This window comes from Panthera leo, chromosome F3 (assembly GCF_018350215.1).
Source record: "Panthera leo isolate Ple1 chromosome F3, P.leo_Ple1_pat1.1, whole genome shotgun sequence".
Lineage (NCBI taxonomy): Eukaryota > Metazoa > Chordata > Mammalia > Carnivora > Felidae > Panthera > Panthera leo.
Window position 1 is genome coordinate 6,021,264 of NC_056696.1, and position 27,460 is coordinate 6,048,723.

Here is a 27,460-nt window from a genome sequence, read left to right on the forward strand (position 1 = left end):
CTTCTCTGAATGTCACCCTTTACTCACGAACTCAACTTCTTTGCATCGTCTGAAATGCATTGCTTTCTGCTTTCTCGGGTCTCTGCTCAAAGGCCCTTGTATATGTTGCCTCTCTGGAATGTTCCCCCAATTGACTAACTTTTATTTCTTTTCAATAATGCAGATTTCACCTCTTTAGGAAAGTCCTCCTTGATTCTCTTTTATTCAAACCTTCGTTTGTGCACCCTCTGTTCTATTTCTCCTGGGTTCACCTCTATCATAATGTCTATTTGCTTCCTTGTCTCCCCAATCAACGTAAGGTCATTGAGAGCAGGAATTGTATGTTTTAGTTATAAGCACCTTGCCCTGTGCCTAGTGGTAATAGACTAAGAAAGGCTGTCTAAACCCCTTGGTCACCTACTAAATAACTTTAACTGTAACAGATTTTATCCCTCAGGTAGAATTTGTTGTGTGTATGTGTACTGATGGTGGTAATGATTTTGGCATCAGTTAAACCACTGTGGTTCGCTTTTCTGAATTGCCAGGAAACGTTTTGAGATACTGACAGGATTTGCCAACATCCAAGGCTAAACTTGGACTAAAGTTTAGCTATTAATATGAAATTATAAAACTATAATCAAGAAGTGTGACTGGCATTTTCTAAGTTGGTAACCAGTTCTGATTATCGCAATTTTTTGTGTGTATCATGAAAGAAGCTACTTGGCAATTACACATAAGATTATTCCATGAAATTTCACTAGGTATTTAGAATTTCGTTTACTTTAAATTTCTGGTAGTTACTTTACAAAATTTAAAACAAAATTTATGTATGAAGTTTTAAAACAAATTAAAAGTAATGCTTTAATTTCAAAGTTTTAAAATTAAATACCCGTTCTTCATTTTACTATCTGGAAAATAAATATTTCTCTGCAGACTTGTAAATATGATAGGCTTCTGTCCCAAAGTGGCCAACTGCTTGCTAAGTATTATGGAATTCTGTAAGACAACAAAAAAATTCCTCTTTTTACTTTTCATAGACAAAATTATTCTGAAATTATATCATGATGTACTGAATTTGTTATTTTAGCTAAGACACTATTTATATTTATAGATTTGCCACATTTTCAAGATCAGGTTTTTTCTATCGTAATGCTTCTTCTCCCATTGAACTTTATGAATTAAAAAGAAGTTATAATACCCTTTCCAACATGTTGAAAATAATATACATAATCAGATTCCTGAATGAATTGAGATTATGGGAACCTTTAAATACATTACGTCTTAACTTTAATGGCATACATAATGGAGTTTCTAAACTAATCTGTTAGAATTATTTCTATACGAATCTGACTTCAAAACAACACCCTCTCTTTCAAGGTAGGTTTCAAATGACATCTGGAGGCTTTAACAAAACTTCTCTTAGTATAACAATAGATCTGACTTGCTGTTTCTTTTTCTAATGAGATTGAAAGAGAAGTTGAACTTCCTGGAATTTTTCCTAATAGGTATTTTTGGAATAGAGGCAATGGTTTCATTATGGGGAATGCCTAGAATAAAATATCAGATAATGACAGCCAGTCCAAAATTCCATGGCTTCCTTCTGCCCTAATCCTCCAGTAATGCTCCAGTTAATTTCCTAGAAATGTCAGCCACCAACAAAGGAGCCTTTGAGATTGCTATGATGAGCATCAGGGTGTATTCATATGGGATTATCTAATAGGATTTAACCTAATTTTGAGAGTGAACGTGGGCAGGTCCTTAGGGCCTCCGAAGCATACACATTCACTGATTTTGATAGAGAAATATAGGTTTGCGTGGTAAATAATAATGGATATTTTAAGTTTCATTCCAGAAAATTATATTCACTATTCAGGATTTTAAATACAATACAACTGTCTTTAATATAACTGCAAAGGAAAGGAAGGGAATAAATGTAGCAAAGAATAAGATAGGAATAAAATATAATAAGTGACATATACAAAAAATAATAGAAAAAAGGATAGGTTAAGAAACATTAAGACAATCCTGCAAACAAGCTTAAAAACAGGTTTTTTCATTAAGAGGATATAGTTCATGGTCATTAAAGATAGTTTTATAAATATGGCAAAAATTAACATATAGAAATTATAAATATATAAAAACACATTTATTATATTTCTTAGAATTTACCAAATAAAGGCTACTATTATGTATCCATGTTATTTAACTGGAAGTCTATATAAACATCATTTTTAATGATAGCATGATATTCAATTAAGTGATTATCAGCATTGATTTAACACTCCCCTATTGGACATTTAGGTAACTTTATTCTTTCACTATTATAAATATTATTGCCATGGATATCATCAGATGTACAGTTTTTTTCAGTTAGGACTATTTCTTTTGATGAGATTCTGGGAAATGGGATTACTGGGTCACAAGCTATGAATCCTTTAAACATTCTTAATGCATATTCTTGAAACGATTTCTAAAAGGACCATGCCAGTTCACTTTACTATTAGGAATCTATGACAGAACAAACTTCACTATGGTGATGTCAAACTTTGCATTATTGTTTTTAAAAGTATTTTTCTAGTTATAACATGAGTATATGGTTTTACACGTTTTGAAACTTAACATACTTTTTGTTTATCTCATCTGAGTTTTCAGCAGCATTTGACACATTGGACTATTGACTAGTCTCCCCTTGGAAACACTCTCTTACTCGGCTTCCATGTTACCGTTCGCTCCTTGCTGTTGGAGATCCCCTGATCTTGGTCCCAGATTCTCTTCCTCCCAGTACCCTTCTCATACTACATTCTCTTCCTAGGGAATTTTATTCAATCGCATGGCTTCAAGTATCATTCAGTTTCCATAAAAATGCTCAAATTCTATGGCCCAGATCCCAAATTTTGTATTTAGTTCAATATCAATGACCTGACTAGATTTTTAACAATGATTTTGCTTGTCTTGCAAACACTTCAAACCAATGTGTCTAAAACTGCACTGCTGCCTTGAGGTTTCTGCCTCCTAAACCTGTGTTTGTAAGTGTTTGTTGAATGAATAAAGTAGAAAAAAATCTCACAAGCTAGAAGAGAATATAGTTCTTTTGCAATGTAGCTGTGAGTGGAGTGCTCCAGACGGAATGAACAGGAGTCACAGAGGCTCTGAGGTGGGAGAGGAATTATTATGGTTGAGGAATTGAAAGAGAGATAATGGCTAGAAAGTAGTAAGAGAGAAAATAGTGCAGGAAAAGGTTAGATAAAAGATAGGCAGAGGCCACATCATGCTAAGCATCGTAGGTTTGGAAAATAGTTTGGATTTTACTTTTAGTACAATGGGCAAATGTTAAAGAAATTTTAAAATATAATTATAACTATTTTATTTTGAAATAGTTTGACTCACAAGGAGTTAGCTTTCCCCAATGACAATAGCTTTATATAATCTTAGTGCATTGTCAAAACCCAGGAAATTGAGGAGGCAGCACTGTTCACTCAGGTATGAATCTTATTAAGATTTCTCCATTCTGTTTTACAGGTGCTCTTTTTTTTATATAGTTCTGTGAAATTTTATCACATGTCTAGATTTATGTAACTGTCACCACAATATAGAACTGTTATAAAATATAGATGGTAGAACTGTTCCATTACAAAGAAGAAACCCCATCATGTTAACTCTTAAGAGTCATAACTGCCTGCTAACTCTGACTTTTGGCAATCACTTATCTGTTTTCAATGATTACAGTTTTGTCACCTCTAAAATCTTCTTCTTCTTCTTTTTTTTTTTTTTTTTGATTCTGGAAAAACATTGTCTTTATTTATTTATTTTTTAATATGAAATTTATTGTCAAACTGTTTTCCATACAACACCCAGTGTTCATCCCAACAGGTGTCCTCCTCAATGCCCATCACCCACTTTCCCCTCCCTCCCACCCCCTATCAACCCTCAGTTTATTCTCAGTTTTTAACAGTCTCTTATGGTTTGGTTCCCTCCCTCTCTTACTTTTTTTTTTTCCCCTTCCCCTCCCCCATGGTCTTCTGTTAAGTTTCTCAGGATCCACATAAGAGTGAAAACATATGGTATCTGTCTTTCTCTATATGACTTATTGCACTTAGCATTAACACTCTCCAGTTCCATCCACATTGCTACAAAAGGCCATATTTCATTCCTTCTCATTGCCAAGTAGTATTCCATTGTATATATAAACCACAATTTCTTTATCCACTCATCAGTTGATGGGCATTTAGGCTCTTTCCATAATTTGGCTACTGTTGAAAGTGCTGCTATCAAAGGGGGGCACATGGGTGGTTCAGTTGGTTAACCATCCAATTCTTGATTTCAGCTCAGGTCACCATCTCACGGTTTGTGGGATTGAGCCCCACATTGGGCTCTGTGCTGACAGCATGGAGCCTGATTGGGATTATCTCTCTCTCTGCCCCTTTTCCTTGATTGTGATCTCTCTCTCCCAAAATAAATAAATAAACATTAAAACAATATTCTATAAATGGAATCATACAATATACAACACTTGAAATCGGCTTTTTAACTCAGCATCATTCAAGTTGTTATGCATATCAATAGTGCATTCTTTAAACATAAAAGCTGAAACTATAAAATTCTTAGAAGAAAACAGACAGAAACCTTCATGACATTGGATTTGGCATTGATTTCTTGGGTATGACTCCAAAGGCACAGGCAACTAAAGGAAAAATAGACAAATTGGAAGTCTTTGAAATTTAAGACTTTTTGCATTAAAAGACACTATCAATAGAGTAAAATGGCAACACATAGAATGGAAGAAAGTATTTTCATATCACATACAAGGGATTAATATACAGAATATATAGTGAATGTCTAAAACTCAACAACAACAAAAACAGTTAAAAAACAGGCAAAGGACTTGAATAGCATTTATCCAGAGAAAATTATACAAATAGCCAATAGGCATGTGAAAAGATACTCGACATCATTAATCATTAGGGAAATGCAAATCAAAACCATGGTGAGATATAACCTCACATCCATTAGGATGACCTTGGAAGTTCATAGAGCTTGCCTGGCTAAGATGTAAGTAAGGAGTGTTTGCAGTCTGGGAAATGTCTGGTTGAGAAGCAGCAAAGAGACCAGCAAAACTGGGTCTCCTTCGAAACTTCAAGGCTGAAGGCAGCCTGACCTTGCCTGTGGATCAACATGTTTCTCCACTCTGTAAATGCTTAATCTAAAGTATTAAAACAACCCCCTTCCTATGACATATATACTGCCCCCGTCATGTTCCCTTTGCCTGTCTGCACGTCACTGCCCTGATTGTACTGTTCCCCCAATAATTTTTTAGTATGCTTTGTTCCTGCTTTTGAAACTACACATTCCTTTCCCCTGTACCTCTTGAAATGTACTAATAAGATTCTCAATAAAAACTTTGCTTGGAGAAGAGCTTTGCTTGGGGCCATTGCCACTAGAGCGCTTGGCCCCCTTGCCCTCTCCTTTCTCTGATTCAGGAGTCTGGAGTACTCTGTCATCCACCACCCCAGGGTTTGCTGGTGAAACCTGAAAGGTGACTGTTATTAAAAATAAAGGCTTTACTGATAAACTTTAAGAAGACGTAATGCCTGTCCTTCTCAAAGTCTTCCAAAAAATCAAAGAGAAGGGAATGGTCCCAAACTCATTTTACAAAGCCAGAAAAGGACACTACCAGAAGAAAAAATTATAGCCCAATATCCCTGATGAATATAGATGCAAAAAATTCTCAATAACATACTAGCAAATTCAATAGCATATTAAAAAGATCATACATAATGATCAAGTGGGATTTAACCCTGGAAAACAAGGATGGTTCAACATATGCAAATCAATAAATGAGTTACATCACATTAATAGAATGAAAGACAAAAATCATGATTATCTCAGTAGACACAGAAAAAACATTTATGATAAAACACCCATTTATGATAAAACTCTTTTACAAATTACATATAGAAGATACATAACAAAGGCAATATATGACAAGACCACAGCACAGCTAACATCATACTCAGCTTTTCCTCTAATATCAGGAACAAGACAAGGGTTTCTATCCTCACCACTCTTATTCAACACAGTACTGGAAGTCCTAACCAGAGAAATCAGGCAAGAAAAAAAAAGCCATCAGAATTGGAAAGGAAAATGTAAAATTGTGTCTGTTAGCTGATGATATGATGTTGTATATAGAAAATCCTAAAATACCACAAAAAAACAAAAACAAAAATAAACCTTATTCGATCTAATCGAGTTATTAAAGTTGCAGGATACAAAATTAAAATACAAAATCAGTAGTATTTCTATATACCAATAATAAATTGCCTTAAAAGAAATAAAGAAAATGATCTCATTTACAATAGTATCAAAACAATGAAATGCTTAGGAATAAAATTAACCAAGGAGGTAAAGGATTAGTACTCTGAAATTACAAAAAATTGATGAGAGAAACTGAAGACACAAATAAATGAAAAGGTATTTCTGTGTTCATGGATTAGAAGAATTAATATGGTTAAAATGTCTATATTACCAAAAGCCATCTATAGATTCAGTGTAATCCTTATCGAGAGTTCAATGACATTTTTCTGTAGAGGTAGAAAGAAGAATGCTAAAATTTATATGGAACCAAAAAAGATTCTGAATAGCCAAGTTAATCCTGAGAAAGAAGAATAAAGCAGGAGGCACCACACTTCCTGATTTCAAAATATGTTATAAAGCTATAGTAATCAAAACAGTATGGCAGTGGCATAAAAAATAGACAGATCACTGGAACAGAATTGAAAGTCCAGAAATAAACCCAAGCATATGCAATCAAGTAGTACTTGACAAAGGAGCTGAGAACACTCAGTGGAGAAAAGACAGTCTCTTCAGTAAATGGTGCTGGGGAAAATTGGATATTCATTAGTAAAAGAATGACACTAGACGCCGATCTTACACTACTCACAAAAATTAACTCAGAATTGATTAAAATATTAAATGTAAGATCTGAAATTATAAAACTCCTAGAAGAAAACAGGAAACAATTTTCTTGATGTGGGTCTTGGCATTGACTTTTTTGTGATATGATATAGCACAAAAACCAAATCAAAATTAAACAAGTGGGACATCCATTGTCACTGCAAATGGCAAGATTTCATTCTTTTTATGGCTGAGCAATATTCACATATAATAGTCATATATACATAATATATATATATACATACACACACACACACATATATATATATATATATATATATATATATATATATATATATATATACCTATGTTTACTGCATCATTATTTACAATAGCCAAATTATGGAAACAACATAAACGTCCATCAACTGATGAATGCATAAAGAAGATATGAGATGTATATATCCCATTAGTAAACATGGGGATGCATATATTCCTTTGGATTACTGTTTTTGTATTTTCTGGGCAAATACCCAGTAGTGAGATTGCTGGATCATAGGGTATTTCTATTTTTAATTTTTTGAGAAACCTCCGTATTGTCTTCCACAGTGGCTGCACCAGTCTGCATTCCTGCCAATAGCGTACAAGTGTTTCTTTTTCTCCACAGTAACCAAAACTTGTTGTTTCTTGTGTTTTTTATTTTGGCCATTCTGACTGGTGTGAGGTGATATCTCATGGTGCTTTTGATTTTCATTTCCCTATGATGAGTGATCTTGAGCATCTTTTCATGGGTCTGAGGGCAATCTGTCTGTCTTCTTTGGAGAAATGTCTGTTTATGTCTCCTACCCATTTTTTTAGTTGGATTATTTGTTTTTTATTTGTGTTGAGTTGCCTAAGTTTTTTTAAATATATTTTGATACTAACCCTTTATTAGATATGTCATTTGCAAATATCTTCTTCCATTCAGTAGATTGCCTTTTAGTTTTGTTGTTTCCTTTGCTGTGCATACAATGGAATATTATTTAGCCTTAAAAAGAAGAAAAATTCTGACACATGCTACAACATGGATGAACCTCGACTATTTCATGCTAAGTGAAGTAATCAGTCACAAAAAAACCAAATGCTATATGATTCCACTTATATAAGGTATTTAGAGTTGTCAAATTCTTAGAGACGGAAGCACAACCATAGGAATGTACTTAATGCCACTAAACTGTACACTTAAAATAGTTACTAAAATGATAAATGTTTATGTATATTTTACATAATTTTTTTTAAAAAGTACTTTCCTTTAAATATTTAAGGGATCCTGGAGTGGGCTGTTAGATAGTGCCCTAATATGACACTGAAAGAACATGCAGTCATCTTTCTGCCTTATTTCTAAGTTTTGGATATTTTTTCTTAATACATAGAAGTTCCTAAGAAATTTCACCTCTGAAGGTAAAAGACACTGAGAAAAACACTTAAGATGGCAATTCGTATAAATTCTACATACATGTTTATTAAAGCATTTAAATATATATATTTAATTAGATTTATTCACTTTTATATTTATATTTATAAATATAAATTCATATTTATTTAATTTTTATAATTAAATACATTATAATGTATAAAGTATTAGATTACATTATACATTATAATGTATAAAGTATTAGATATGTATTTAGTTATGTATAATTAGAAAATCTTGATCAACTATCTCAAATTCAGAAAACAGCACTGAATTCTAAATAACAACAAAATATTTTTTTAAGAGTTTTTTTTTTAAATTTACATCCAAGTTAGTTAGCATATAGTGCAATAATGATTTCAGGAGTAGAATCCAGTGATTTCCCCTACATAGAACACCCGGTGCTCATCCCACCAAGTGTCCTCCTTTAATGCCCCTTGCCCATTTAGCCCATCCCTCCACCCACAATCCCTCCAGCAACCCTCAGTTTGTTCTCTGTATTTAAGAGTTTATGTTTTGTCCCCCTCCCAGTTTTTATATTATTTTTGCTTCCCTTCCCTTATGCTCATCTGCTTTGTATCTTAAATTCCACATGTGAGTGAACTCATATATTTGTCTTTCTCTGACTGACTAATTTTGCTTAGGATAATATACTCTAGTTCCATCCACGTAGTTGCAAATGGCAAGATTTCATTCTTTTTGATTGCCAAGTATTACTCCATTGTGTGTGTATGTGTGTGTGTGTGTGTGTGTGTGTGTGTGTATTACTATTATATTCAAATATTTTATTATTTTTGAAAGAGAGAGAGACAGAGTGTGAGCTGCAGAGGGGCAGAGAGAGAGGGAGACACAGAATCTGAAGCAGGCTGCAGGCTCTAAGCCATCAGCACAGAGCCCAACGCGGTACTTGAACTCACGAGCTGTGAGATCATGACCTGAGCCAAAGTCAGACGCTCAACTGACTGAGCCACCCAGGTGCCCCTAAACCACATCTTCTTTATCCATTCATTTGTCAGTGGACATTTGGGATCTTCTCATACGTTGGCCATTGTCGATAGCAGTGCTATAAACATTGGGGTGTATGTGCCCCTTTAAAACAACACACCTGTATTCTTTGTATAAATACATCGTAGTGCAATTGCTGGGTTGTAAGGTAGTTCTATTTTTAATTTTTTGAAGAACCTCCATACTGTTTTCCTGCACTAGTGGCTGCACTAGTTTTCATTCCCACCAGCAATGCAAAAGGGTTCCTCTTTCTCCACATCCACGCCAACATCTGTTGTTGCTTGAGTTGTTAATGTTAGCCATTCTGACAGGTGTGAGATGGTATCTCATTGTGGTTTTGATTTGTATTTCTCTGATGATGAGTAATGTTGAGCATTTTTACATGTGTCTGTTAGCCATCTGATGTCTTCTTTGGAGAAGTGTCTATTCATGTCTTTTGCCCATTTCTTCACTGGATTATTTGTTTTTTGGGTGTCGAGTTTGATAAGTTCTTTATAGATTTGGGATACTAGCCCTTTATCTGGTATATCATTTGCAAACTTCTTCTCCCATTCCTTTGGTTGCCTTTTAGTTTTGCTGATTGTTTCCTTTGTCATGCAGAAGCTTTTTATTTGAGGTCCCAATAGCTCATTTTTGCTTTTGTTTCCCTTGCCTCTGGAAACATCTGGAGATGTGTTGAGTAAGAAGTTGCTGCAGCCATAGTCAAAGAGGTTTTTGCCTGCTTTCTCCTTTAGGATTTTGATGGCTTTCAGTCTTAGGTTTAGGTCTTTCATCCATTTTGAGTTTATTATTGTGTATGGTGTAAGAAAGTGGACCAGGTTCATTCTTCTGCATATTGCTGTCCAGTTTTCCCAACAGCATTTGCTGAAGAAACTGTCTTTATTCCATTGGGTATTCTTTCCTGCTTTGTCAAAGATTAGTTGGCCAGATGTTTGTAGGTCCACTTCTGGGTTTTCTATCTTGTTCCATTGATCCAGTACCATACTGTCTTGATGATTACAGCTTTGTAGTACATCTTGAAGTTTGGAATTCTGATGCCTCCAGCTTTGGTTTTCTTTTTCACAATTGCATTGGCTATTTGGGGTCTTTTGTGGTTCCATATAAATTTTAGGATTGTGTGTTCTGGCTCTGTGAAGAATGCTGGTGTTATTTTGATAGGGATTGTATTGACTATGTAGATTGCTTTGGGTAGTATCAACATTTTAACAATATTTGTTCTTCCAGTCCATGAGCATGGAATATTTTTCCTTTTTTGTGTGTGTGTCTTCTTCAGTTTCTTTCATAAGTTCCTATAGTTTTCAGTGTATAGGTTTTTCACCTCTTTGGTTAGGTTTATTCCTAGATATTTTATGGTTTTTGGTGCAATTGTAAATGGGATCGATTCCTTGATTCCCCTTTCTGCTGTTTCATTATTGGTGTATAAAAATGCAACCGATTTCTCGCATTGATTATATATCCTGTGACTTTGCTGAATTCATTAATCAGTTCTAGCAGTTTTTTGGTGAAATATTTTGGGTTTTCCATATAGAGTATCATGTCATCTGCGAAGAGTGAAAGTTTGACTTCCTCCTTGCTGATTTGGATGCCTTTAATTTCTTTGTGTTGTTTGATTGCTGAGGCTAGGACTTCCAATACTATGTTGAATAACAGTGGTGAGAGTGGACATCCCTATCGTGTTCCTGACCTTAAGGGGATAGCCTTCAGTTTTTCCCCATTGAGGATGATATTAGTGGTGGGTCCTTCATATATGGCTTTCATGATCTTGAGGTATGATCCTTCTATCCCTACTTTCTTCAGGGTTTTTGTCAAGAAAGGATGCTGTATTTTGTCAAATGCTTTCTCTGCATCTATTGAGAGGATCATGTGGTTCTTGTCCTTTCTTTTATTAGTGTGATGTATCACATTGATTGTTTTGCAGATATTGAACCAGCCCTACATCCCAGGTATAAATCCCAGTTGATCATGGTGAATAATTCTTTTAATGCATTGTTGGATCCAGTTGGCTAGTATCTTGTTGAGAATTTTTGCATCCATGTTCATCAGGAAACTGGTCTATAGTTCTCCGTTTTAGTGGGGTTGTTGTCTGGTTTTGGGATCAAGGTAATGTTGGCCTCATAGAATGAGTTTGGAAGTTTTCCTTCCATTTCTATTTTTTGGAATAACTTCAAAAGAATAGGAGTTACCTCTTCTTTAAATGTTTGGTAAAATTCCCCTGGAAAGCCATCCAGTCCTGGTCTCTTGTTTTTTGGGAGGTTTTTGATTACTAATTCAATTTCTTTGCTAGTTATTGGTCTGTTTGAATTCTCTATTTCTTCCTATTTCAGTTTTAGTAGTTTATATGTTTTTTGGAATTTGTCCATTTCTTCCAGATTGCCAAATTTATTGGCATATAATTGCTCATAATATTCTCTTATTATTGTTTGTATTTCTGCAGTGTTGGTTGTTATCTCTCTCCTCTTTCATTTTTTATTTTACTTACTTGGGTCCTTTCCTTTTTTTTTTTGTTTTGATCAAACTGTCTAGGGATTTATCAATTTTGTTAATTCTTTCAAAGAACCAGTTCCTGGCTTCATTGATCTGTTCTGTTTTTTTGGTTTCGATAGCACTGATTTCTGTTCTATTCATTATTATTTCCTGTCTTCTGCTGGTTTTGGGTTTTATTCCCAAACCCAGCTTCTTTTTCCAGCTTCTTTTTCCAGCTTCTTTAGGTGTAAGGTTAGGTTGTGTATCTGAGACCTCTCTTCCTTCTTAAGGAAGGCTTGTATCGCTATATACTTCCTTTTTATGACTGCCTTTGCTGCATCCCAGAGGTTTTGGGCTGTCGTGTTATTTTCATTGACTTCCATGTACTTTCCACTTTCCTCTTTAATTTCTTGATTAACCTACTCATTCTTTAGTAGGATGTTCTTTAATCTCCAAGTATTTGTACTTTCCAAATTTTTTCTTGTGGTTGATTTTGAATTTCATTGTATTGTGGTCTGAAAATATGCATGGTATGATCTCGATGTTTTTGAACTTGTTAAGGGCTGATTTGTGACCTAGTATGTGATCTATTCTGGAGGATGTTCAGTGTGCACTTGAGAAGAATGTATATTCTGCTGCTTTAGGATGAAATGTTCTGAATAAATCTGTTAAGTCCATCCGGTCCAGTGTGTCATTCAAACCCATGGCTTCCTTGTTGATTTTCTGCTTACATGATCTGTCCATCTGCTTACATGATCTGTCCAGTAGGTGTGTTGAAGTCCCCTACTATCATGGTATTATTATCAATGAGTTTCTGTATGTTTGTGGTTAATTGATTTACATATTTGGGTGCTTTCATATTGGGGCATAAATGTTTACAATTGTTAGATCTTCTTGGTGGACAGACCCCTTAATTATGATAGAATGCCCTTCTTTGTCTCTTGTTACAATATTTATTTTAAAATCTAGATTGTCTGATATACATATGGCTACTCCAGCTTTCTTTTGGTGACCATTAGCATGTTAGATGGTTCTCCATCCCCTCACTGTCAGTCTGAAGGTGACTTAAGGTCTAAAATAGTCTCTTATAAAAGCATATACATGGATGTCATTTTCTTATCCATTATGATACCATATGTCTTGATTGGAGCACTTAAGTCTATTGATATTTAGAATGAGTACTGAAAGATATGAATTTATTGCCATTGTGTTGGCAATTGTGTAAAGTTGGAGTTTCTGGTGGTGTTCTCTGGTCCTTTCTAGTCTTTGTTGATTTTGGTCTTTTTTGTTTTGTTTCATCTTTTCTTCCCTCAGAGAGTCCCCCTTAGACATTCTTGCAGGGCTGGTTTAGTGGTCATGACTCCTTTAGTTTTTGTTTGTCTGAAAACTCTTTATTTCTTCTATTTTGAATGACAGCCTTGCTGGATAAAGAAGTCTTGTCTGCATATCTTTCTGATTCAGCATGTTGAATATATCCTATCATTCCTTTCTGGACTGTAAAATTTCTGAGGGTAGGTATACTGATCTGTCTTCCCTTGTAGGTTAAGGACTTTTTTCCCTTGCTGCTTTCAGAATTATTTCCTTGTCTGTACATTTTGTGAATTTGACTATTATGTGCCTTGTTGATGGTTGGTTTTTGTTGAATCTAATGGGAGTTCTCTGTTTCTTGGATTTTGATGTCTGTGTCTTTCCCCAGGTTAGGAAAGTTTTCTGCTATGATTTGCTCACATAAACCTTCTATCCCTTTTTCTCTCTCTTCATCTTCTGGGACTCCTATGATTTGGATGTCATTCCTTTTCAGTGAGTCACTGAGTTCTCTAATTCTTATATTGTGCTCTTTTGCCTTAGTTTCTCTCTCTTTTTCTGCTTCATTATTCTCCATAATTTTGGCTTCTGTATCACTGATTTGCTGCTTTGCTTCATCAATGACATCAATTCAAGATTGCATCTCAGTTATAGCGCTTTTAATTTAGTCCTCACTTGATTTTACTTCTTTTATCTCCTCAGAAAGGGATTATATGTTTTTTTTCAACCCAAGCTAGTGTTCTTATTATCATGATTCTAAATTATAGTTCAGACATCTTGCTTATATCTGTGTTGATTAAGTCCCTGGCTGTCATTTCTTCCTGTTCTTTCTTTTGGGGTGAATCCCTTCATTTTGTCATTTTGGAGGGAGAAAAAGAATTAATGAAAGAAAATAAGAGAGACAATCTGGGGGAGGAGCCAAGATGGCAGAACAGCATGGAAGCTTTTTGTGCGTCTCACGTCCATGAAATACAGCCAGACCAACACTAAACCATCCTACACACCTGAAAACCGATTGGAAGATTAACACAACAATCTGCACAACCTGAACCACAGAATTCAGCAGGTACACGACATGAAGAGCTGAACTTGGGGAGCAAGAAGCCCTGAAAGGTAGGGAACCCATTTTGCGGGAGGAGAGAGGATGGAGACTGGGGAGTGGGGGAGCATACAGAGAAAAGCACCCCTCCCCAAAAGCAGCTGGAGAGAAAGTAGAAAATTGGAAATAGCCTCAGGGACTAAACTAAAAAGGGAGAAAGGAGAAAGGAGAGGGTTTAAATTCCATTAAGACTGTAAACTAGGGGAGTGCAAAGGCTGCAACTCCGCAGCTTGATACTGGCGGTGCTCTGGCGGGAAAGGTGAATGCCCAGGAACAGAGTGGGGTCCGGGAGGTTCTCAGGCCACATGGGGAAAAGCGGTTCCATTGATGGAAGGATATTTGGTAGAGACTGTTGAAGCCACCTGGTCTCGGCAGACCCCAGAAGGCAGCCACATTCACTGGTGCTGGGGCAAGGTTGTTGAGGGTGAAGCCTGGTGTCAGTTGTGTGTTGCGATTTTCCACGGTCCCTGAAATGCTGAGGCTACACTGTCTCGCAAATTTTTGGGGGGTCGGGCTGGCACCTAGCTGCAGTCTTAGGGCACCAGCAACAGCAGGATCCAGCCGGTGTCTGTGGGTGCAGCCAACATTCAGCCATTGCTCATTAGTCCATCACTCGATGAGACCCTCCCGCAGAGGGGCAGAGTGGATCAAAGCCGCAGTCCTTCAGAAGTAAGGGGCCGGGGAAAACAGCCGCATCTGAGACAAAACTTGGGAGAGAGGTACTGCCTGGGCCTGGTCACGGAGAGTGAAAAAGAGCTGAAGACAGAGGACTGGTGCACGACTGCTGATGCGGCAGGACAGACTGGGTGGCTGGGCGGGTCCATTTTTCACCGCTCCGGCGCATGTGCCATGTGCACCGACAAGCACCACAACAATCCACCCCAGTAGGTTAGCAGCGCCATCTAGGGGAGAGCGGAGCTGTTACACCGAGCCCTGCCCAACTGGGCCAACTTTGCTCTTCAAGAACACAAACCTCACCGCCGGCTTAAGCTATGGACTATAAAGAGCTACATGGACTGACCTCTAGGGGAAAACAAAGCAATTTCAGTCCTACTTCAATCTGTTAGCAGGTTCATCTATGCAATTTTTTTTCTCTCTTTCTCCTTTTTCTCTTTTATAATTCTTTTCTTTTTCTTGAATATAGAAAGAGAAAAGACTCATTTTTATTTTCAATTTTTATTAAAAATATCTGTCTTTAATTTTTATTACTATATTTTTTACTTTTGTGTAAATGTTTTCAAATTCTACTTTACTTCCATCATTTTATTTTAGTCTACTTCAGTGTACTCACCTTTTCAAATTTTCAAACAATTTCCTTTTTTTCTTTTTTTTCTTTTTTATTTCTTTTCTTTTTCTTGAATGCAGAAAGAGAAAAACTTCATTTTCACTTTCAATTTCTTTTAAAAATATTTTTATTTAATTTTTATTACTACATTTTTTGCTTTTATGTACATTTTTTCATATTCTATCTTACTCCCATTATTTTATTTTAGTCTACTACCGTGTATTCACTTTTTCAAATTTTCAAATGATTCCTTTTTTGTCTTTTCCTTTTTTCTTTTTTAAATCTTTTTTCTCTTTTTCATTTCTTTTTTCTTAAATACAGAAAATGAAAAAATTCATATTTATTTTTAATTTTTATTAAAAATATCTTTCTATAATTTTTCTACTATATTCTCTACTTTTGTGTATTTTAGTCTACTTTAGTATTCATTTTTTCAAATTCTCAAACGATTTCCTTTTTTTCTCTCCCCCCCGCCTTTTTTGTTTGTTTGTTTGTTTGTTTCTCTAATCTGTCAAATCACTTTCTACACCCAGACCAAAACACACGTGGGATCTAGTACCATCTGTTCGATTTGTGTGTGGGTGTGTTTTTAATTTTTAATTTTAATATTTTTTTAATTTTAATTTTTTTAATTGCAATTTTTCTAGCTCATTAATTCTTCTCCCTTCAAAATGACAAAACGAAGGAATTCACCCCAAAAGAAAGAGCACAAAGAAATGCCAGCCAGGGATTTAACCAACACAGACACAAGCAAGATGTCTGAACCAGAATTTAGAATCACAATAATAAGAATACTAGCTGGAGTTGAAAATAGATTAGAATCTCTTTCTGCAGAGATAAAAGACGTAAAAAATATCCAGAATGAAATTAAAAATGCTATAACTGAGCTGCAATCATGGATGGATGCAGCGGCAGCAAGGATGGACAAGACAGAACAGAGAATCAGCGATATAGAGGACAAACTTATAGAGAATAATGAAGCAGAGAAAAAGAGGGAGATTAAGGCAAAAGAGCATGATTTAAGAATTAAAAAAAATCAGTGACTCAAAAAAGGAACAACATCAGAATCATAGGGGTCTCAGAGGAGGAAGAGAGAGAAATAGGGGTAGAAGGGTTATGTGAGCAAATCAGAGTGGAAAACTTTCCTAACCTGGGGAAAGACACAGACATCAAAATCCAGGAAGCACAGAGTACTCCCATTAGATTCAACAAAAACTGACCATCAACAAGGCATATCATAGTCAAATTCACAAAATACTCAGGCAAGGAAAGAATCATGAAAGCAGCCAGGGAAAAAAAGTCCCTAACCTACAAGGGAAGACAGATCAGTTTTGTAGCAGACCTATCCACAGAAACCCGGGCAGGCCAGAAAGGGGTGGCAGGATATATTTAGTGTGCTGAATCAGAAAAATATGCAGCCAAGAATTCTTTATCCAGCAAGGCTGTCATTCAAAATAGAAGGAGAGATAAAAAGTTTCCCAGACAAACAAAAATTAAAGGAGTTTGTGACCAGTAAACCAGCCCTGCAAGAAATATTAAGGGGGACTCTCTGAGGGGACAAAAGATGAAAATATGTATATGTATGTATGTGTATATATGTGTGTGTGTGTGTGTGTGTGTGTGTGTGTGTGTATATATATATCACATATATATATGTATATATATGATATATATATATATATATATATATATAATATATATATATATATATATCAAAAGCAACAAAACATTAGAAAGCACCAGAGAACACCACCAGAAACTCCAACTCTACAAGCATCATAATGGCAATAAAGTCATATCTTTCAGTACTCAGTCTAAACATCAATGGACTCAATGCTCCAATCAAAAGACATAAGGTAACAGAATGGATAAGAAAACAAGACCCATCTATATGCTGTTTACAAGAGACCCACTTTAGACCTAAAGACACCTACAGATTGAAAATAAGGGGATGGAGAACCATCTATCATGCTAATGGTCAACAAAAGAAAGCCGGAGTAGCTATACTTATATCAGACAATCTAGACTTTAAAATAAAGACTGTATCAAGAGATACAGAAGGGCATTATATCATAATCAAGAGGCCTATAGACCAAGAAGACCTAACAATTGTAAACATTTATGTGCCAAATGTGGAAGGACCCAAATATATAAATCGATTAATCACAAACATCAAGAAACTCATTGATAGTAATACCATAATAGTAGGAGACTTCAACACCCCACTCACAGCAAAGGACAGATCATCTAATCAAAAAATCAACAAGGAAATAATGGCTTTGAATGACACATTGGACCAGATGGACTTAACAGATATATTCAGAACATTTCATCCTAAAGCAGCAGAATATACATTCTTCTCCAGTGCACCTGGAATGTTCTCCAGAATAGACCACATACTGGGACACAAATCAGCCCTAAGTAAGTACAAAAAGATCGAGATCATACCGTGCATAGTTTCAGATCACAATGCTATGAAACTCGAAATCAACCACAAGAAAAAATTTGGAAAGGTAACAAATACTTGGGAGACTGAAGAATATCCTACTAAAGAATGAATGGGCTAACCAAGCAGTTAAAGAAGAAATTAAAAAGTATATGGAAGTCAATGAAAATGATAGCACCACAACCCAAAACCTCTGGGACGCAGCAAAGGTGGTCATAAGAGGAAAGTATATAGCAATCCAGGCCTTCCTAAAGAAGGAAGAAAGATCTCAGATACACAACCTAACCTTACGCCTTAAGGAGCTGGAAAAAGAACAGCAAATAAAACCCAAAACCAGCAGAAGACAGGAAATAATAAAGATTAAAGCAGAAATTAATGCTATCAGAACCAAAAAAACAGTAGAACAGATCAATGAAACCAGAAGCTGGTTCTTTGAAAGAATTAAAAAAATTGATAAACCACTAGCCAGTTTGATCAAGAAGAAAGAGGAAAGGACCCAAATAAGTAAAATCAAGAATGAAAGAGGAGAAATCACAACCAACGCAACAGAAATAAAAACAATAAGAGAATATTATGAGCAATTATATGCCAACAAAATGGGCAATCTGGAAGAAATGGACAAATTCCTAGAAACATACACACTACCAAAACTGAAACAGGAAGAAATAGAAAATTTGAACAGACCCATAACCAGTAAGGAAATCGAACTAGTAATCAAAAATCTCCCAAAAAACAAAGTCCAGGGCCAGATGGCTTTCCAGGGGGAATTGTACGAAACATTTAAGGAAGAGTTAACACCTATTCTCTTGAAACTGTTCCAGAAAATAGAAATGGAAGGAAAACTTCCAAACTCTTTCTATGAAGCCAGCATTACCCTGATTCCAAAACCAGACAGAGACCCCACTAAAAAGGAGAACTATGGACCAATTTCCCTGATGAACATGGATGCAAAAATCCTCAACAAGATATTAGCCAACCGGCTCCAACAATACACTTAAAAAATTATTCACCACGACCAAGTGGGATTTATACCTGGGATGCAGGGCTGGTTCAATATCTGCAAAACAATTAATGTGATTCATCACATCAATAAAAGAAAGGACAAGAACCATATGATCCTCTCAATAGATGCAGAGAAAGCATTTGACAAAATACAGCATCCTTTCTTGATAAAAACCCTGAAGAAAGTAGGGATAGAAGGATCATACCTCGAGATGACAAAAGCCATATATGAGTGACCCAACGCTAATATCATCCTCAATGGAAAAACTGAATGGTTTCCCCCTAAGGTCAGGAACAAGACAGGGATGTCCACTCTTGCCACTGTTATTCAACATAGTATTGGAAGTCTTAGCCTCTGCAATCAGACAACACAAAGAAATAAAAGGCATCCAAATTGGCCAGGAGGAGTTCAAACTTTCACTCTTTGCAGATGACATGATACTCTATATGGAAAACCCAAAAGATTCCACCAAAAAACTGCTAGAACTGATTCATGAATTCAGCAAAGTTGTAGAATATAAAATCAACGCACAGAAATTGGTTGCATTCCTATACACCAACAATGAAGCAACAGAAAGAGAAATCAAGGAATTGATCCCATTTACAGTTGCACTAAAACCCATAAAATACCTAGGAATAAGTCTAACCAAAGAGGTGAAAAATCTATACACTGAAAACTATAGAAAGCTGATGAAAGAAATTGAAGAAGACACAAAGAAATGGAAAAAGATTTCATGTTCTTGGATAAGAAGAACAAATATTGTTAAAATGTCGATACTACCCAAAGCAATCTACATATTCAATGCAATACTATCAAAGTAATACGAGCATTCTTCACAGAGCTAGAACAAGTAATCCTACAATTTGTATGGAACCAGAAAAGACCCCGAATAGCCAAAGCAATCTTGAAAAAGAAAACCAAAGCAGGAGGCATCACAATCCCAGACTTCAAGCTATACTACAAAGCTGTAATCATCAAGACAGTATGGTACTGGCAGAAGAACAGACACTCAGATCAAGGGAATAGAACAGAGAACCCATAAATGGATCCACGAATGTATGGCTAACTAATCTTTGACAAAGCAGGAAAGAATATCAAATGGAATAAAGACAGTCTCTTCAGCAACTGGTGCTGGGAAAACTGGACAGTGACATGCAGAAGAATGAACCTGGACCACTTTCTTACACCATACACAAAAATAAACTCAAAGTGGATGAAAGACCTCAATGTAAGACAGGAAGCCATCAAAATCCTCGAGGAGAAAGCAGGCAAAAACCTCTTTGATCTTGCCCGCAGCAATTTCTTACTCAACAAGTCTCTGGAGGCAAGGGAAACAAAAGCAAAAATGAACTACTGGGACCTCATCAAAATAAAAAGCTTCTGCACAGTGAAAGAAACAATCAGCAAAACTAAAAGGCAACCAAAGGAATGGGGGAAGATATTTGCAAATGACATATCAGATAAAGGCTTAGTATCCAAAATCTACAAAGAACTTATCAACTCAACACCCAAAAAACAAATAATCCAGTGAAGAAATGGGCAAAAGACTTGAATAGACACTTCTCCAAAGAAGACATCCAGATGGCCAACCGACACATGAAAAAATGCTCAATATCATTCATCATCAGGGAAATACAAATCAAAACCTCAATGAGATACCACCTCAAGAACCTGTCAGAATGGCTAACATTAACAACTCAGGCAACAACAGATGTTGGCGAGGATGCAGAGAAAGAGGATCTCTTTTGCATTGTTGGTGGGAATGCAAGCTGGTGCAGCCACTCTGGAAAACAGTATGGAGGTTCCTCAAAAAACTAAAAATAGAACTACCCTATGACCCAGCAATTGCACTACTAGGCATTTATCCAAGGGATAAAGTGTGCTGTTTCGAAGGGACAGATGCACCCCCATGTTCATAGCAGCACTATCAACAATAGCCAAAGTATGGAAAGAGCCCAAATGTCCATCGATGGATGAATGGATAAAGAAGATGTGGTGTATATACAATGGAGTATTACTCGGCAATCAAAAAAATGAAATCTTGCCATTTGCAACTACATGGCTGGAACTGGAGGGTATTATGCTAAATGAAATTAGTCAGTCAGAGTAAGACAAAAATCATATGACTTCATTCATATGAGGACTTTAAGAGACGAAACAGATGAACATAAGGGAAAGGAAACAAAAGTAATAAAAAACAGGGAGGGGGACAAAACAAAAGAGACTCATAAATATGGAGAACAAACTGAGGATTGCTGGAGGGGTTGTGGGAGGGGGGATGGGCTAAATGGGTAAGGGGCATTAAGGAATCTACTGAAATCATTGCTTCAGTATATTCTAACTAATTTGGATGTAAATTAAAAAAATAAAATATAACGTTAAAAAAATAAAAAGGTTAAAAACAACACAAAAAGATCAAATAAAGGAAGATAGATCTTAGATATGTTTTGGTCTGGTTGTTGTAAGAAGCTTGATTGAATAGGGAAAAAAAGGGAACAAATGAATAGAAAAAGAAAAAAAGTAAGAAAACATTTAAAAATTAAGAAAAATGTATACAATAAAGTACAATAAAATGAATTGGAGAAGGTAAAATAGAATAAAAAATAAATTTACAAAAAAATTTATATAGTAAAATTTTTTAAATTATGTAAAAAATATAAAAATTTATATAAAATGGATACTCTTTCTGTATCCAAGAATAAGAAAAAAAAAGAAAAGAGAGGCATCTGCGTGGCTCAGTTGGTTGTGTCTGACTTGGGGTCAGGTCATGATCTTGCAGTTCATGAGTCTGAGCCCCACATCAGGCTCTGTGCTGACAGCTCAGAGCCTGGAGTCCGCTTCAGTTTATTGTGTCTCCCTCTATCTCTGCCCCTCCCCTTTTTGCACTCTGTCTCTCTCTCTCTCTCAAAAATAAATAACCATTAAATTTTTTTTTAAATAGAAAACACAAAACCAACAACAAATCTGAATAGGTGGACCAGCAATCAGAATGCAATCTGAATGAAATTACATAGAGTTTCCCCTAGAAGTCAAACTTTGAAGTACTTTATACTTCATACACTACACAGGCAGAGACTTGTGGTTGTCCTCTAGGGCTTGGTTGGTGCAGTTGGATGGAGCTTGGTGTAAAGTTTCTGTTCTCTACTAGGCGGTGCTGCTTAGCCTACTGGGGTGGATTGCATGTACGGGTGTGTACACATGCATGGGAGAGGTGAAAATGGCATCACCCAGCTTAGCTTCCCAGTCTCTAGCATCAGAACTCTGTACTCTACCCCACCGGCAATCAAGCACCCCTCCTTTGTCTCTGGCTTCCTTTTACTTCCTGCTTCTACACTGTTCAAGTCCAAGCTATGAGACTTCCAGGTCTCAGGTCCCTCCCAAATTTTATCTCAGATGGGGCTTTGTCTCCAAACCCCTCACTTTCTGAGGGCCCTGCAGCTTGGACCCACTCTGACCCTCTGGGGGAGGGTCTCACAGAGCAATGGCCAGATGCCAGCTTGCCCCAGGAACGTTCCTGGGATCACATTGCTGTAGAGGCTCAGAGGTTGTGACTGGATGCTGGCTTGCCCCAGAATAAGTTCGTTTGATCTCATAGGGGCAGTATTTCAGGGATTATGGTAAATCACAACACACAACATGAGTCAGGTTTCACTACACCCTGGTGTTTTTGTTCCAATACCAGCAATCGTGTTTTCCAGGGTCCGCTGGACACTTTGCCTATGGAAAAGCCGTACAGCTTCTACCAAATGCCCTCCTAGCAGGGTAGTAGGGGAACTGCTTCTCCCCATGTGGCCTGTGGACCCCTTGGACCTCACTGCCAGCTCCTGGGGATTTGCCCTGCCCACCAGAGCACCGCCAGGTATTGATTGGGCTGTGGAATTTCCAATGCTGCTCAGCCCTGTTTATAGAGTCCTAATGATATTGAAGCCCTCTCCTTTCTCCTTTCTCTCTTTCTTATTCAGGCAACTGTGGGTACTTCCGCTCTTTTTCTCTCCAGCTACTTTTGGGGGGAGTGTTTTTCCTGTACTCTCCCCCCCTTTCTCTGTCCTCTCTCTGCAAATACCACTCCCTACCCTCTGTGGCTTCTGTCTCCCCTAGTTCACCTCTCCGCACTGTGTACCTGCTGAGTTCTGTGGCTCAAGTTATGCAGATTGTTGTGTTAATCCTCAGGTCGATTTTCTAGGGGTGCAAAATGGTTCGATGCTGATCTAACTGCATTTCAGGGACAAGAGAAGCAGAGAACTTCCATACTGCTCTGCTATCTTGGCCCCTCCTTCCAAGAGTTCTTACAACAAAATATTTTTTATTAAAAAAGTTTAAAACTTATGGTTACTTTCAGAGTGATGTGCTGCAAGAAATTAATAAGAAGAGGGGCGCCTGGGTGGCTCAGTTGGTTAAGTGGCTGACTTCAGCTCAGGTCATGATCTCGCGGTCCGTGGGTTCAAGCCCCGCCTCGGGCTCTGTGCTGACAGCTCGGAGCCTGGAGCCTGTTTCGGATTCTGTGTCTCCCCCTCTCTGACCCTCCCCCGTTCATGCTCTGTCTCTCTCTGTCTCAAAAATAAATAAACGTTAAAAAAAATTTGAAGAAATTAATAAGAAGAAGATGGATCTATAAACAAATATTTATAGCAATAAGTCACTATTAGAAAAAAGAATCTTGAACAGTGACTAAAACTGGAAACTATTAAAAACCCAAACAAATTAAACACAAATGTACATGATATCTACTTGCTACTAAAATAGCTTATATCTTGGAAGGTTTGGTGACAGTTTAAAAATGTTTCTTGGGGCGCCTGGGCGGCTCAGTCAGTTAAGCATCCTACTTCAGCTCAGGTCATGATCTCCTGGTTTGTGAGTTTGAGCTCTGCATCAGGCTCTGTGCTGACAGCTCAGAGCCTGGCGCCTGCTTCAGATTCTGTGTCCCCCTCTCTCTCTACCCCAACCCCTGCTTATAGCCTGTCTCTCTCTCTCTCAAAAATAAATAATAAACTTTAAAAAGAAATAAAATATAAAATGTTTCTTTTACTTCACTGTTTGGTTCTAATCCCATGACATTTTAATTTGCTTATTATTGGACTCATGCATAGATCACTCATAGATTTTTGTTTTTCCAATAATTTCTATGGACTTTTTTTCTTATTAACTAAAAAAGAAATATGTATCTTTATTTCATTAATATCACTATGCATTTGCGCGTCCCCACTTCATACCATTTGTTTCATGGCAACTACTTCATTGTGTTGACATTCTTCAAGGACGATTTAACTTCCTATTCCCAGTCCAAGTAGAGATATCTTTCTAGACCTACCTCCGCAAAATCAGGATTTCTCATCAAATGCCTAAGTTTATTCCACCACGTCTTGAAGCTTATGGCTTCCTCTTTCTTTGTTGGGTTCATTTTTTATTTTGCTAGAACACACTGTTGAACTTAGTTTTGCGAGACAGAGAAGTCATTTAGTGAGCACTGCCTTTCATTTATCTGATGAGCACCTAAGGCCCCTTGATGTTTGGAGAATTCCCTGCCCCCTCAGAGGACAATGATGGTGACAACAACCTCCAGATTCTGGAGGCAGAAGTGCCAGCACATGGCATCCCATGACCTGTGCTAGAGGTCAGCACCACCAGATGCAGTTCCAGGCAAAGGTAGGGGCTTGCATACTTTTGGCTCCTGTGATATGATCTTCGCTGTGTCATTAGAGCTGGTCTCTCCCAGTTCCCACCCATTTTCCAAGCCTTCCTGGAAATTCTGGGTACCCAAAATCTTTCCAAACTTTTTTTTGGGGGAAAAAAAAGCTCATTTATTTTTCTTGCTGAGTCACATTTCCCAGTTTACTCATTCACCCACTGAAGGACATTTGGGTTGTTTCTAGTTTGGGGCTATTACAAAAAAAAAGCTGATATATTTTTGTACAGTTTGTTGTTTGAACATAAGTTTTCATTTCCCTATGTCTAGGTCTAGAATAAATAATGAGAAGTGAGATTCCTGGGATATATGGCAAATATATGTTTCAATTTATAAGAAACTGCCACATGGTGTTCCAGAGTGGCTGTAGATTTTTCATCCCTTCCAGCAATGTATGAGATACAATTGCCCTGTATCCTTGTCAGCACCTGGAATTATCAGTATTTTTAAATTTTAGACATTCTGATAGGCATGTGACCTTATCTTGTAGCGTTAATTTGTACTTACCTAATAGTTAATAACGTTGAACACCTTCTCATGAGCTTATTTGCCATCCATATATCCTTTATCACAAAGCACCTGTTCAAGTCTTTTGCCTATTTTCTAACTTGATAATTTGTTTAGAGCATTCTTTATATATTCTGGCTCTGTGCTGACAGCTCGGAGCCTGGAGCTTGCTTCAGATTCTGTGTCTCCCTCTCTCTCTGCCCCTCCCCTGCTAATACTCTGTCTGTCTGTCTCTCTCTCTCTCAAAAATAAATAATAAACATTAAAAAGAAATAAAAATAAAATGTTTCCTTTATTTCACTGTTTGTTCTAACCACATGACATTTTAATTTGCTTATTATTTGACTCACACATAGATCATGCATAGATGCAAGTTCTTTGGTGAATATGTGATTGGAAACAATGTTCTCCTAGCTTGTGGCTTGTATTTTCATCTTCTTAAAAGGTCTCTGTAGAGCAAAAGTTAAAGTTTGATGAAGTGCAATTGAATAATTGATTCTTTTACAGATTGTGCTTTTGGTATCATTTCTAAGAAGTCTTTGCTTAGTCCTAAGTCATGAAAATTTTCTACTCTGTTTTTTCCTAAAAGTTTTATAGTTTTATGTTTTATGGTTAGATCTATTTAACATTTTAAATTAATTTTTGTATAAAGTAGGAGGTTCTTTTTCTGTGTGTGCCTATGAAGGTTCAATTATTCTAACACAATTTGGTGAAAGACCATCCTTCCTCCATTAAACTGCTTTTGTATCTTGCTAAAAATCAGTTGCCTAAAGTAAAGTTAATACAATTCAGTGGATAAAGTTTTCATCTCTCTTCCTGGACAGAGTAGTTCTGGAAGTTCTCTATTTCCTGCTTTTCCATCATCCAATTAAAAAGGTACCCCTTCCCTCGCTGCTGTCCCCACAGACAAATCAGTTGTTGGTACGTTTGTTGGTCTATTTCTAACTTCTGTTCTGTCCCACTAGTCTGTGTATGTAGTCCTCTGCCAATGCCACGTGGTCTTGATTATTGTAGCTATAGAAGAGTTAAAATTCAAATTTAGATGACCTTTAGACTTTTCTTCTTTTCTAATGTAAGAATTTAGTGGTATAAATTTCCCTTTCAGCACTGCTTCAGCTGTGTCTCACCTATTATGTCATGCTATATTTTCATTTTCCATCAGTTCAGTATTTTTATTTCTCTTGAGACTTTTTTGACACATGAATTATTTTGCAATGTGTTTAATTCCCAATGTGTTTAATTCTAGCTGTTTTTTGTGTTACTGATTTCTGGTTTGGTTCCTTTATAGTCAGAGAACATATTTTTTTGTGATTTAAATTCTCTTAAATTTGTTAAGGCTTGTTTTATGACCAAAGATATAGTCTTTCTTGGTTACTGTACTGTGCACAGTTAAGAATAACATGTAGGGGCGCTTGGGTGGTTTAGTCAGTTGAGCGTCCCACTTCGGCTCAGGTCATGGTTCTCGCAGTTCGTGAGTTCAAGCCCCGCATTGGGCTTGTTGCTGTCGCTCATAGCCAGCCTCAGATCCTCTGTCCCCCTCCCCCACTGTGGTATCTCTCTCTCTCTCTCTCTTTCTCTTAAAAATAAACATTAATAATACTAATAATATGTATATTACTGTTGTTGGGCAGAATATTCCATGGATGTCAGATCTCATTGTTTGATGGCACTATTCAGTTCTTCTGTATCCTATGTCTAGTAATTCTTTCAATTATTGGAAGTACTGAAGCATCCGACCATAATTGTGGATTTGTCTATTTCTTCAGTTCTTTTAGCTTTTCAAAAATTTTTTGTAACTTTTTATTTTGAAAGAATTATAGATTCACAGCATGTTGCAAAGATGTCAGGCACCCCTTACCAAGTTTTCTCCTAGTGGTTATGTTCTTATGTAATGGTTGGGTACAATATCAAAAACAGATTGATATCCCTTTACCCTCCTCTATTTATAATATAGCTGTCTTAAATATTTCCTCTACATACATTGAGAACCACGTGAGACAATGTTATAATATTTTGCTTCAACCATCAAACATGAGTTAGAAGGTTCAAGAGTAAGGAAAGACAATCATATCTTCCCATATTTTTACTCTTTTCCTTGTTCTTTCTTATACCTGATGTTTAAGGATTTCTTTTTCTATTTCCCTTATGTGTTAAGAATTTTCTGTATCCATGATTTTAATGTATGTCTGCTGACTGCAAGCTTTCATAGTTTTCTTTCATTTATAAGTGTCATTATTTTATCTTCATTCTTGACTGACTGATATAGAATCCTGGGCTGGTGGTTCTTTCTTTTTGAGTCTTGAAAAGAGTTGTACAAATTCCTATTGGCTTCCATGGTTTT

At 36.6% G+C, this 27,460-nt stretch overlaps 1 protein-coding gene across 4 annotated transcripts in view; it reads right to left on the reverse strand.

Annotated features, from left to right (window-relative positions):
* Positions 1 to 27,460, reverse strand: part of CATSPERE (catsper channel auxiliary subunit epsilon) — a 196,523-nt gene that overhangs the window by 89,218 nt on the left and 79,845 nt on the right. For 3 of the 4 annotated variants that reach the window (XR_006199154.1, XM_042926453.1, XM_042926454.1), the window contains exon 8: positions 869 to 975. The exons of the other annotated variant lie outside the window; for it this stretch is intronic. Coding sequence is in view for 2 of the 3 variants with exons in the window: in XM_042926453.1 (XP_042782387.1) it covers positions 869 to 975 (107 nt within the window). In the remaining variant the exon portion in view is untranslated. The remainder of the gene's footprint in view (positions 1 to 868; positions 976 to 27,460) is intronic. 4 annotated transcript variants of the gene reach the window in all.